This window comes from Harpia harpyja, chromosome Z (assembly GCF_026419915.1).
Source record: "Harpia harpyja isolate bHarHar1 chromosome Z, bHarHar1 primary haplotype, whole genome shotgun sequence".
Lineage (NCBI taxonomy): Eukaryota > Metazoa > Chordata > Aves > Accipitriformes > Accipitridae > Harpia > Harpia harpyja.
The window spans coordinates 115,314,685-115,327,102 of record NC_068969.1 but is presented as its reverse complement, the minus strand read 5'-3'; the positions used below and the strand labels follow the sequence as shown (position 1 = coordinate 115,327,102).

Sequence of the window (12,418 nt, the reverse complement as noted above, 5' to 3'; positions counted from 1 at the left end):
TCAGACACTTTTTGATACAATATATTTAGTAAGTTTGTGGTTGGGGAACAAGGAACGTAAAATTACATCAACTCAAGTCCTGTTAGAAAGAACAGCACTGAAAATATTATTTAATTACATTATTGCTAAACATTACTGCTTAACTTTACACATGATATTGAGCTCCCCCTGCTTCTAACAGGCCACGTAATGAAGTGATGACTAGAATCAGCCACAGTTTAGTTTTTTTGTAAATTTGTATAAATACACAGACATTCTTGCATGAAAATGTTCACCTTATTTTAATTAAGTATTCCTTAAAAAGTGGTATCCCTTGTCACATATTGTTAGATCCTACTGAAAGCACTAACACTCAGTTAAGCTTTGAAGTAATTAATGAAATGAACGAATATGTACAGAAATACTGAATACAACATTTTTGAGAACATGCACTGGTGGTTCAGCTTGCAAAAAAATTGACCAGTGGTCAGGCTGACAAATTATTTAAATTACACAATATTAAACTATTCTTAGATATCAGCTTCACAGATCATTCTTTTTTTCTTGTTTATCTTCACGATCATAGGTCTGCTCTTGTTGGTTACTGTTATCTTCAACAAGACTTTTAACACGTGACAAATGGTGTAAAGCCCTAGATTAGGAAAAATGAAGACTTTAACAACAGTGTATATATTACTATTTACATTTAACACAAAATGATGTTGATTCCTTACAAACAGCTTAACAGTTTGAATGGTATTATATACAGTTTACATCTCTATGTCTAACTGTTCTACTTACTCTGTTTTAGAGATTACAGAATACACTAAGATGTTCTTTAAAAAAGACAAAACTTTTTGGAACTGAAATTTTAAGTACATCTCAAATACAGGTGCTCACACAAACACTGTTTCTATTAAATTATTACGGAATGGGTATTTAAAACAGGATGTTAAACACTGCAAAACATTGTCATAAAATAGCATACCAATACTGAAAGTTACTGTATTTTTTTAAATTAAAAGTTCTTTTCATTTTACATTACAGTATAAAACTGTATTGCAACACTGAGTTTTGTTGAAACAAATGTTCTACATAAAATCCTGCTTTCCATTCTGCCTTTTCTCAAACTTTTTATTTCTTTAGTCACTTGTAACCATTCAGTAAGACTGCTGATTTCATTAATGAAATGTTTTCTAGCAATTATTTTCTCCACTGTAGTGAAAAAAAGTAAGAAGCTATTTTGTCCCATATTACAAACTTTTCCAAGTCTGATTATTTTAAAGTCCATCTATGTGTAGCAATAATTAATCTACTGGTATAGATGAAATACAAATGTTTATTTACAGAGTACATCTCAGCAACCATTCACTAGGTATTTCTCTGCTCCTTAAACTGCCATATTTTTAATTATTCACTACTTGCTTATTCTTAACAAAGCTTTCAGATCACATGACAACTCAGCTAGTTTATCATTCCTTTTCTGCAATTTCTGAAAACTGTGAAAAGTCAGAAAATCAATGGTCACTTACTTCTGAATAGAATTAGTAAGAGGGATTATCTCACTGTCACACAGTTTTAATTCAGCCTCAGCTTTTTCAGAAAGCTTAAAAAAAAACCCCAAAAATTGTTAACTGAGGGAAGGAAGAGTAGCTGAATATGACAGAAAACACAGAATTTTTATAGCACATGACATGGGAAAGTATTGCCAACAACTTTATAGCATTATAAAGTAATTCACGTTGGGAAGGATCTCAGGAAGTAGGCTCCTGCTCAAAGCAGAGGCAGCTATGAGGTTACAGCAGGTTGCTCAGGACTTTATCCCATCAAATCTTGAAACCCTCCAAGGACAGAGACTGCATGACTTCCTTGAACAACTTGTTCCAGTGCTTGGCTGTCCTCAGGGTAAAAGAGCTACTCCCAATGTCCAGTGTGAACCTCCTGTTTCAATTTATACCTGTGTCCTGATTTCAGCTGGGATAGAGTTAACTGTCTTCCTAGTAGCTGGTACAGTGCTGTGTTTTGGGTTCAGTATGAGAAGAATGTTGATAACACACTGATGTTTTCAGTTGCTGCTAATAATGTTTAGACTAAGTCAAGGATTTTTCAGCTTCTCATGCCCAGCCAGCAAGAATACTGGAGGGGCACAACAAGTTGGGAGGGGACACAGCCAGGGCAGCTGACCCAAACCGGCCACAGGGGTATTCCATACCATATGGCATCATGCCCAGCATAGAAACTGGGGGGAGTGGGGCTGGGGGGATCGCCGCTCGGGAACTAACTGGGCATTGGTTGGCGAGTGGTGAGCAATTGCATTGTGCATCACTTGTATATTCAAATTCTTTTATTATTATTATTGTCATTTTATTATTGTTACTGTTATCATTATTAGTTTCTTCCTTTCTATTCTATTAAACTGTTATTTCAACCCACAAGTTTTACTTTTTTTTTCCTGATTCTCTCCCCCATCCCACTGGGTGGGTGGAGTGAGTGAGTGGCTATGTGGTGCTAAGCTGCTGGCTGGGGTTAAGCCACGACAGCCTGCTTCTCATCCTGCCACCATGCACCACTATGAAGACCCTGGCTCCGTCTTCTTGATACCCTCCTCACAGGTGCAGGAAGACTTCTGTTAGGTCCCCCAAAACTTCCTCTTCTCCAGCCTGAACAAGCCCAGTTCTCCCAGCTCCCCCCCCATAAACAAGTGCTGTAGCCCCCAACCACCTAGGGGCCCCTCCACCAGCTTATTGATGTCTCTCCTGAAGTGAGGGGCCTAAACCTGGATGCAGTATTATAGATGTGGTCTAATAAGTGCTTGGGGATACAGAGGGACAACCATTTCTCTTGATCTATTGACTGTGCTCCTGTCCATATAGCCCAGGCCCTACTGTTCCTCCTTTGCTGCCGGGGCACACAGATAGCTCATGTTCAGCTTGTATCTACCAAGACCTCTTGGGTATTTGCAACAGAGTGGCTCCCTAGACAGGCAGTCCCCAGCCTGTATTGCTGCAAAGGTTTCTTCCTTCTCAGGTACAAGGCCTTGCATCTGCCCTTATTGAATTTCATGAGGTTCCTGTCAGCCCACTCCCCTAGCCTGCCTGATCCAGAAATACATGAAGCATTTCATTCACTACTGAGTATAGGACATAGGGTTTAAGAACTGTATTCAAGCAACATTATGAAAAAGGTAAAAAGAGATAATAAAGTCTATGAAATCATTTTGAAACAAGTGTCACAAAATACCAACTCTCTGATGCCAAAGGAGGCAAGGATAGAGCGTTTGAGAATGGCTTTTTAAAAATTTGGTACATGCCCCGAAAGCCTAGAATTAACGGGATTATTATCAGAAGACAACTTTTTCCAAAACACAGCTACTGCTTGAGCAGCAGAGATCCCAGTCTGCTCTCTTCGGGCAGGATTGCCTGAAATGTCGCCATCTCCTGGCTTACAAGTACGGCTTTCTGCAGCACCTCTGAGGCCACTGTTGGGTTATTGACCTGCCACCCAGTGCCCCTGCAAACGGGGAAAACTGCAGCTTAACTTAGCACAGAGCCTCCAATTTGCACCAGCAGCAACAAGACACAGAGGACTGAGGGCACAGCAGCCTTGGGCATATGCTCCTGATGCAAAGTGGATTGAATCTGCTGGCAGTGCTCTTTCGAAGATGACAGGAAACCAAGTCTATAAAAGGACTAAATTTTTCTCAGAAGCATACATAGCCCATCAATTTTGACAAGATACAACATAAGGAAACTGACTACTCACTTTTTCAAACTCTTCCTTTTGCTCAGCAGTTTCATTCTGGTTTAAACTTGCCTGAATTTCTTGAAGTTTAAACAACATTAGCTTCAAAGCTTCAAGGGGCCTTTGGTGATGACCTCCAGAAGAAGTATTTTCCTAAACCAAAACCCAAAGAATTTGTTGATCTTGCAGTGTACTGCAGTGCACATAAATCAAAACAAAACAACCAACTTTTCAAAAGTTTCCCTGAAACAGTTTCCCTCTACCTGTTCTTTAAAGATCTATTTTATAAATTGTACATCTATGATGCTACAATGGTTAATCTTATTTTATGCCACTATATGGTCAGTGAAGTCACTGTAAATACATACACTGTTAGGAAGATGTGAAGCAACACAGAAAGGCCTCAGCCCTGGCTTGTGTCAAATAATTCAAGAATACTAAGACTGTCAGTCCTTGTAATGCTATGACAGCAGTGCTGGAACATGTTTCAACATTTCAGAACCAACAGAGCAAGTAAGCTTCCTTAATGATAAACACAGATTTATTCATATAATTAGCATCTGTATGATATCTGCTTATACTATAATCAAAAAAGCATCTTAACTCAAGGTGACAAAAATCTGTGGTTAATCTAGAAATACTTATGTCTAGAAATGTCTGATGATCTAGCAGAACCAAGAGAAAGGGAAGCATGAAGGATGAGATACAGTGAAGCACCATTCATCAGGCAATAATTTAAATTACTCATGCACATTGTTAGGTTCTGTGTCAATTAACTCCGTAGGGAAACAGAAGTATGTGCCACAGTGGAAAAACTTAAAGGGTCATGCTCTGTTTACTATAAGGTGGGAAAAGGGAACCTTAGCGCAGTTAAGATTCAAGGACAATAAGGCAGAAAGTAAAGGGAACATACCAGTACGTAAACTAGTAGTATGCCTTTCAACTAGAACACTGGGCTCCGTGCTCATCTCCCTAGTTGAGAAAAGGCTAAAGGGTTCATGTAATCAAAGTGACAGACTGAACAATATTAAGACTGCCAAGAAGGTGACTAATATGTAAGAATGGGAATAAAATAATGAATAATCAAAAGAGTAAATTCAATCCCTGATCCAATTCCAGTGCAACAGCATAAATAATAAGAAATATATTACTTAGCTTACCTCTTGAATTTGACTCATACTCAACAGTACATCAGCCAGGCTAAGAAATTAGTAGTATTTAATACATCAATAACGAAAAAGTCTTCCTTCACTTGAGGCAGGAAAATCATTATTTAAACAAAACATGGAGTACAAAAGCCAAACTATTCCTAAGCAAAGCATTTCATAGTTAGATGCTTTCTTAATCATAATTGTTACCAAGGGTTAGATTATAGGATTTAATAACTGTATGAATTCATTGTGCTCAAATATGACTGAAGTACTGCAGTTAGGCTTTCTACCTTATATATTATAGCAGAATTAAAAATTTACAGGGATTGCCCCTTCTAATATTTACCAGTCTTACACATTTTAGGCACTCTCAGAAATAAATACTCAATTTTACTGACCTTATTTTTGTCATTTAAACAGTCTTCCAAGAATTTGTGTATGATATCTGCTTTGGGGAATGGTAGAGCATTCTCCATGTCCTCACAGCACACAGGCACTAGTGGTTTGCTAAACCAACATTAAACATGCAACAGAGAATAACAACAGGTTTATAAACTAAAAGAATGATTTCAGGATATAGTCATTGTGATGAAACCAGATATGTTGCATCACTGCAACACCAAAGGGACCCTGAGTAGTCCTGTCAGCACTTTGGTGTATGTGAGAGAAACACAACTATTTTTTCCAGTTTTGCCAGTATAATTAAAACCTGGGTAGCCATAAAAGTCAACTAAACAAAAAAGGCAAGATAAGGACTTGTTAGCTATAATTTATTACACATGTGTGTTTCTCTTACACATGGTACTCCTCCATTAACATTCAATATCTAAAGAAAAATAGTTGCCTTCTGCTTACTGACCTCTAATTCTTCTACAGTCTCTAAGTTATTTTAATTCAAAGCTAGTAGTCTCATAGAAACAGGCATTAATGAAGCCTGATTTCCAGTGATGCTCTCCTTTGTGGGTATTCTGGTGGCTAGCAGAAGTTTAGATTATTAGCCTCTCTCTCAACAGGAGCATGAATAGTACCACTTCTATTATCATATGCAGGAATGCTGCAGTTTGAGACTTTTACTCACCTGTGAAATATTGTTACAATTAACCAATAGTTCAGAATCTTCTAGGGTAAAGAGAAACACCCAGAACCACATACACCCAGCTTCTTAAAAACTGTAGCAAACTGTATGAAATTCTAGGATTGATTTTTAGCATTCTTTGATTCTGTGCAATAACCTTTCAGTTCCTAAACAACTGAAATTTCACACCCAAGACTGCTCCAAAATTTCCCAAGGCCACACCACTGTTACCACTATTGGGTGGGAATAGTGGGACTTCCAACTATTAACTTGTTTTTCATAAACTATTAATCATAAACTAGTAAATCTGTCAATTTAAGTTCAATTAAATAATTTTTCTCTTGAAATAAATATTTCTTATATATCACTGATGTACAAAGATACTATTAAAAGGCAACAATAAGTAATAATGATAGCAGTCTTTGCAAGTCAATGAAGAGAAAGCAGTGCACCAATATCCTGACCTTGAAATATTAAATATTCAGCACTAGCAAAAAATCTAATAGTAAATCCTTTTTCATGTACATGCCACAGCACTACTACTTATAACCTATATAGAAAAGCAATTAAATGCATTATGCATTTTCACGAACAAATTATTCCAAAATATATCTTTACTTACAAAGCACCTGGAGCATTTTCCCATGATCTTTCTGCTTCTAGTATATCTGTTGTAGAAGGACTGCCATCATTTTCCAGATTATTTGACAAATTTTCAGTTGAACTCTCCACACCTCTGTCGGCCTTCGAGGTAAGTGGCTCAAGCTGGTCTTCTAAAAAAGAAGGACACAATGTGTCCAACCCTCTTCAAGGGAATTATTTCCACATTACTTTTAACTTTATGTAATACTCAAAGAAAATTACTACAGATGAATTAGCACTGGAAATATTTTACAGAGAGTATAGCCCCAGTACAACTCCTTTGGTTATCTTGGTATGGCATGTAAATCATCAGTACCGAAGGGGATCTGCAAGGTTCTAGCCAGGAGAGTATTTAAAGTAGCCAAGCATTTCTTTTCTTAACTTATGTAAAACAAGTATCATATGCAGCATTCAAGATTATTTAATGTTTTTAATGTGTTTTCATGCTATAGAAAAATATAATTAATATTATTTCACAATATGATGTTAAATATTACTTATTAATACTATAAGTTCATAGGTTGGTTTTCTTATTATTTTGTACACTTTTTTCTAATAGGTGCTTTTACAGACACCTGGGAGAGAAATCATGCAACATATACATGCAAATCACGTATACAATCACATACAGGACTCACATTTAATAATAGGTTGAGGCAAGCACTCAAAATGTGTCTGTCATTGTCTTTTTTTTTTATACCTAGCCTGTTCATGATTGGTAAAATTTTCTATGTGAAAAAAAGGTATAACCCTGTATTTCAAGTTCATCATGCACACACATTATAAAGGTATTTGCAGACATTTGTATATCTGGCATTTTGTTGCTTTGAATTAACAACATAAACAACATTTTAATGTAGTTTTTATATATAACCTCTTGGAACAAGGTGGAGATCAGTATTTATGCTCTGCATAACAAAGAAAAAATATTTTTCTTTTTAAATGAATAAACTTAGACAGAAGCAAAGGTAATTAACACTTCAAAATGTTAATCTCTCATATCAAAGCAAATCTTGCTGATATTTCATAATACAAAGATGGTGCTTCACCACAGGAGGACCTCCCTGCTTCTGAAGAGCAATGGCCTGCTGCAAAGATTAGCTACACGAGTGATTCCCAAGGAAAGTCTTTACATAAACTGAAGGCACTGGATAACCTAAATATAGGGGTTACAAATATCTCCTGCTGATTGTGTAAAGTAGAGAAAAAGACTACACAATAAACGGTATATTTTTTTTTTTACCAATTTGACAGGTTCATTTACACTATGTTTTGGAATCTCTCTCCCCCAAGGTTACACTTCATGTAATTTAATTTAATGCTTGAAATTCTATTAAGATATTTATGGAACTACTGTCATTACCTTGCAGTGAGGCACTAAATACACAATAAGTACTTATATAATACCAATGTAATAAGTACTTTGCTGTAAAAGGAATGCTTAAATATTGACTTATATATGAAAACTTTCAGTATAAAAGCTGTTTAACTTGGTCAACTACTACTAAGTGCTTTGAGTCATGTCAAAGATGCAAGTGAATAAATCTACTGCACAGTGCAGTCAGACTAACATAGCTAGAGTGTTGGTTTAAGAAAATGTACATGTCTTCATACACATATGATATATACCCTTAAAATTAAAGAGCAAATTATACAAAATATAGTTACCTCTGAAAGGCTTTTTAGTGTGCCTTGAAAACAAGTTATCAAAAGGGAAGCACCCATCTGGACAGTCATAGTTGCAACTTTCTTCTACTTTGTTATCATTTCCCAGACACAGGCAACCATTTTGTTCAAAAAAATCAGAACTGCGTTTATCTACAGAGTGCCTTTTTTTCAGGATCTCAAAAGCTTGTGAAGAGGAAGCTTTGCCTTGTATATTAAAATTTTGACCATCGCTTTCTTTAGCTGAATCAGAAAAAAGGTTGTAACTCTTAAGCCATACTGGGTAGTGCAAATTGGGAATACTACTTATCCCTGATACACTTAAGTCGGACTTCTGACTGGTAAGCCATCTTGGATAATTCTTAAAAGGAAGAGTGTCCTCTTCAAAAGACGAGGGTCTCAAACTTCCTTTAGAGGAGACAGAATCGTACCTATCAGGTGTATACACATTGCATTTCTTTTTGCTGAAGTCTTTGTGTGGATTCTGGTGAGCAACAGCTTTCCCATTCTCCTGGAGACTGAAACCACTTTCAGTATTGAGTGATGAGGTTTGGTAAGGGCAGAAAGATGTTTTAAGGGACGGTCTGTTCCACTCACTACTTTGATGCCTTGATTTAAAAGGAGTACGCTGGACGAAGGGTAGTGATCCATCTGCTGGAAGTGCTAACAGATCATCCGTTGCAAGACTAATCAAGTCTGGGTCACACTCACTCTGCGTTCTAGAGGGTGAAGCAAGAGAACCCAATCCTACATGCTGTTTAAAATCATCCAGTGCTGAAAAACAAAGATATTTTACATGACATGCTAAACTTCAAGCATACCAAAAGGATACATTTGTAAGATCTAACATGAAGTAACAGTTTAAAGCTGAAATGTATTCTTTACCAGGGGCACTGAATTACAGTTCTTGCAAGAGTGGTTCAGTTTCTAATCAGAACCTTGATAAAAACCTTGTCGGTCAAAAGTTACCCCTCCTTTCACAGTACACATTTACAGCTCTGAGTATTTTCTTTAATTTTTTATTTAAGAGAAACAAGAAGTCAACATTCTACAGCCCATTTTCAGTTTCACATTCAGAACTGTGTATTTTGCAGATACATAGTAAAAAATAGCTAAAAGCAATAGCTTGCAAAGCAAGTAGCCAGATAATGGGCTTATAGACCTATTTTGTGATTCTACAGAAACTTACATGCTGTATAAGATTTGACTTGACAGTTTTTCAGGGAAGAATTATAGCATTAAATCCTTTACTGAAACTATGAAGCACTTTGGTTCATGACAATAGGTTTTCCTCAGCTAGTACCCGGAAGTTATTTTTTCACTCTTTCACTGTAATATCAGTAAGTGAAATCCATATATTACAGACTATTGTAACATACAAAACATACATGCAGACTAGCTAATATGTGAATGGAGCTAATGAGACTCCTGCAAAGAACAGCAATGGAAAAATTTCAGAGTAAAAATGTGAGGAGATGACACCTTTCATAGAACAGTTTCACATTTTTAGTGATAATCAGAATGCTGGGATTTTTTGGGGGGAATTCAGTTAAACATAAGTAGAATGTGGTTTGTATTAGAAAAATATAAACCAAAAGCTAAACACAGCTAAAAATAGCTGTCTTGGTAAAAGAAAGAAAGGAAAGGTGTGAAGCTAGAGGAAAGTTATAGGCTATGGTGAATTAAAAAAAGCCCTGAATAACACAATATGCTACTATAACTGTCCATGCCAATGCAACCCAGGAAAGTGTCCTTTTTCAGGTATGAAGTTCGCCTGTACTTAGAACTTTGTTATTTTAGGTGTAATGAACAAAGCATTTGCAATATAAATTAGCTCAAGCACAGTTACCTGCTCTAGACCTTCTAATAAAAGTTCATATAATCAATTATTTATTTATTCAAGCTAACTAATAATTTCAAAAGCCAATTCAAACCCATATATGTTACACGCTTGGGTTAGACTTCAGGTCCAAAAGTACATTCCATAAAAATCAATGGATAAGAGGCAAATTTTGTGTTAAGACAGAGCAGTGTTTGAGGGAACTCAATTAATTAGATACTGATGTTACTTACTCTGGAAAGAAAACTGAGATTTTTTTTAAAAGACTTGGGTTTAAGCAATGATTTACACTGTCTTTAGCATATATTCACATATAGAAAATACAATTTCTATTCCATACTCTGGAATTTATTATTGCATCTATGAGCATGGTCATGAATTCTCACCAATCCACCAAGCATTTATGAAAAAGCATTACAGAGAATGACGAATATTGCTAGCCATGACCAAGCATCATTTACTATACCATAAAGACTTGCAAGCAGTTGTGCAGGGAATATTCCTTCAACAAAACACACCTGGTGTGAGACAAGGAGTTGCAATACCATTGGCAATAAAAACAAAACAAAAGAACAGCAAACACCAAAACTTATTAGACAACAAATTTGCAGAGACATACCATGTTTTTCTTTGGCATGATGCTTTGAAAACTTAACTTGTTTGGGAGTGCTTTGAAATATGCAGATTTTTCCAGTGCGTATTTCTGAAGATGTGAGACTTAAATCAAAATCTTCAATATAAGCCTCCAAAGCCTCAGATGCAGAGCTGTAAAGCTTGTCCTTGTAGTGAATCAAGCTGTTTGAGTATGGATTATTGCTGTCAGTGCTATAGCTTGTTAAAAGAGAAGATACTGTTGAATCAGGAGAGCAGACACTGCTTTCTTTTATTGAGCTTGTCATGGTTTTTACCCAGCTTTCTGTTAGAATCTTCACTCATCTTTTTAATCAATCTAAATGGAAAAAGAAACAAAACCGCAAGTGATCATCTGCACTGAAATGTCTTCTCAAATTGTAACATATCTAGGATTTTTTACTTTTGTTCTGTAATTCTTATTATTTTCCTAAAATTTACTACTTAGCTAGTCAGCTTTCTGCTTTTCAAAAAGTTTGTCATACATATGTGCTGCCCCTAGAAAAGTCAAAGGCAGACAATAAAGAGACTGGAAAAAAGATAACGATAGGGAAAACTTCTTGTACATTGAAACTTCAGTAGTGAAAAAAAAAAATAACGAGAGCAGGAAAATCCAGCTCCTCACTAGTTCTAGAAGAACCTTAGTACCCTGCTTTTGCAAGAACAGGATTTCACATAAGAACTGCTGACATTTGTCACCAAACATACAATTCAGCAAAGACACACAGAAGTATCATAACTTTTGATTTCAGAACCAGCACAAAAGAGTGGTGTTCACGGACAAAACCGGAGGTTAAAGTAGCTTAGTATGAAAACCTAAACAACTCAATGTAACAAGAGTAGGAAGCCATTACCCTTGCAGATATTTTTATATAACTGGAATGGGTACACAGAGCAGAAGAATTTTACAAGCCCCATGGGAGCACTTAGAATCATCCTATCTACCTATGCAATTCAGTCAACCCAATCCAAGCTGCCTTTGTAACCCCCCCAAAGTGTAAACTGAAGAGTTGGAAGCGCAGTCTGGTTCCAAATGCTGCAATCAGGATGGTCAAGGCCACTGAAAGAAACCTAACAGTCCATTTCATTCCTATAGGTAAAATACCATTTGAAAGACCTGTTGTTAAGGAAACAGGTGGTGCACCAAGCAACAACGATTAATAACTTGGTTATACCCAATATCGCGTACGTACAAGGATCAGCATGCAATAGCAGCATAAGGATTTATATGAAAAAGGCACAGTGGGGGGTCAGCTCTTCCAAGGCCAAAGCGGTTTTCCCCGTAAAGCCGAGGAGCCGAGCTAGGCACCAGCACAGAGACCTCCCGGAGCCCCATCCTCACACAACACCCCCAGGAGAGACAGGGCAGGCCTGCACGGTAAGACCCGGCCGTGGCTGGTACCCCCGTCCCCCTTTCCCTCACAAGAAGCAGTCAGCGCGGGGAAAAGAAGCGCCCAAAGCAGCACAGCCCCTCCGCAACGCCATGAGGGTGCACCACCCTAGCTCCGACCCGCTGCCCTGCCCGCCCATCCCTCCCCATCCCTGCCCGGGAGCCCCGGGCATCCCCACCCCACGACAGCCGCTTCTCCGGGGTTTGCCGCGCAGCGGTTTTGAAGGGACCGCACCCCCTTTACAAAATGGCGGCGCGCAGGCGCGGGGGCGGCCGCGCGGCCCTGCGGGAGTTGTAGTCGAAGC

At 37.5% G+C, this 12,418-nt stretch overlaps 1 protein-coding gene across 3 annotated transcripts; it reads right to left on the bottom strand.

Moving 5' to 3' along the window:
• Positions 1–5: 5 nt before the first annotated feature.
• On the bottom strand, positions 6–12,361 carry CZH18orf54 (chromosome Z C18orf54 homolog). Of its 3 annotated transcripts, XM_052778599.1 has the most exons (9): positions 12,293–12,343; positions 11,578–11,759; positions 10,713–11,042; positions 8,257–9,027; positions 6,569–6,719; positions 5,270–5,378; positions 3,742–3,873; positions 1,512–1,585; positions 6–631 (listed from the first exon to the last, which is right to left on the bottom strand). In XM_052778599.1, the coding sequence occupies exons 3-9, from the start codon at positions 10,990–10,992 to the stop codon at positions 523–525; spliced, it is 1,626 nt and encodes a 541-aa protein (XP_052634559.1). In that variant the 5' UTR covers positions 10,993–11,042; positions 11,578–11,759; positions 12,293–12,343; the 3' UTR covers positions 6–522. The 3 variants fall into 3 exon arrangements, with proteins under 3 accessions (XP_052634559.1, XP_052634560.1, XP_052634557.1); XM_052778600.1 differs by lacking the exon at positions 11,578–11,759 and having other exon boundaries at positions 12,293–12,361; XM_052778597.1 differs by lacking the exon at positions 12,293–12,343 and having other exon boundaries at positions 11,578–12,225.
• Between the last annotated feature and the right edge of the window lie 57 nt (positions 12,362–12,418).

Excerpts from the sequence above, each read along its gene's own strand:
- CZH18orf54 (XM_052778600.1), bottom strand. The coding sequence starts at position 10,992 with ATGACAAGCTCAATAAAAGAAAGCAGTGTCTGCTCTCCTGATTCAACA. Across the intron at positions 9,028-10,712 it reads TCATGCCAAAGAAAAACATG|CACTGGATGATTTTAAACAG; the intron begins GTATGTCTCTGC and ends TTTGTTTTTCAG. Across the intron at positions 5,379-6,568 it reads GAAAATGCTCCAGGTGCTTT|CAAACCACTAGTGCCTGTGT; the intron begins GTAAGTAAAGAT and ends ATGTTGGTTTAG.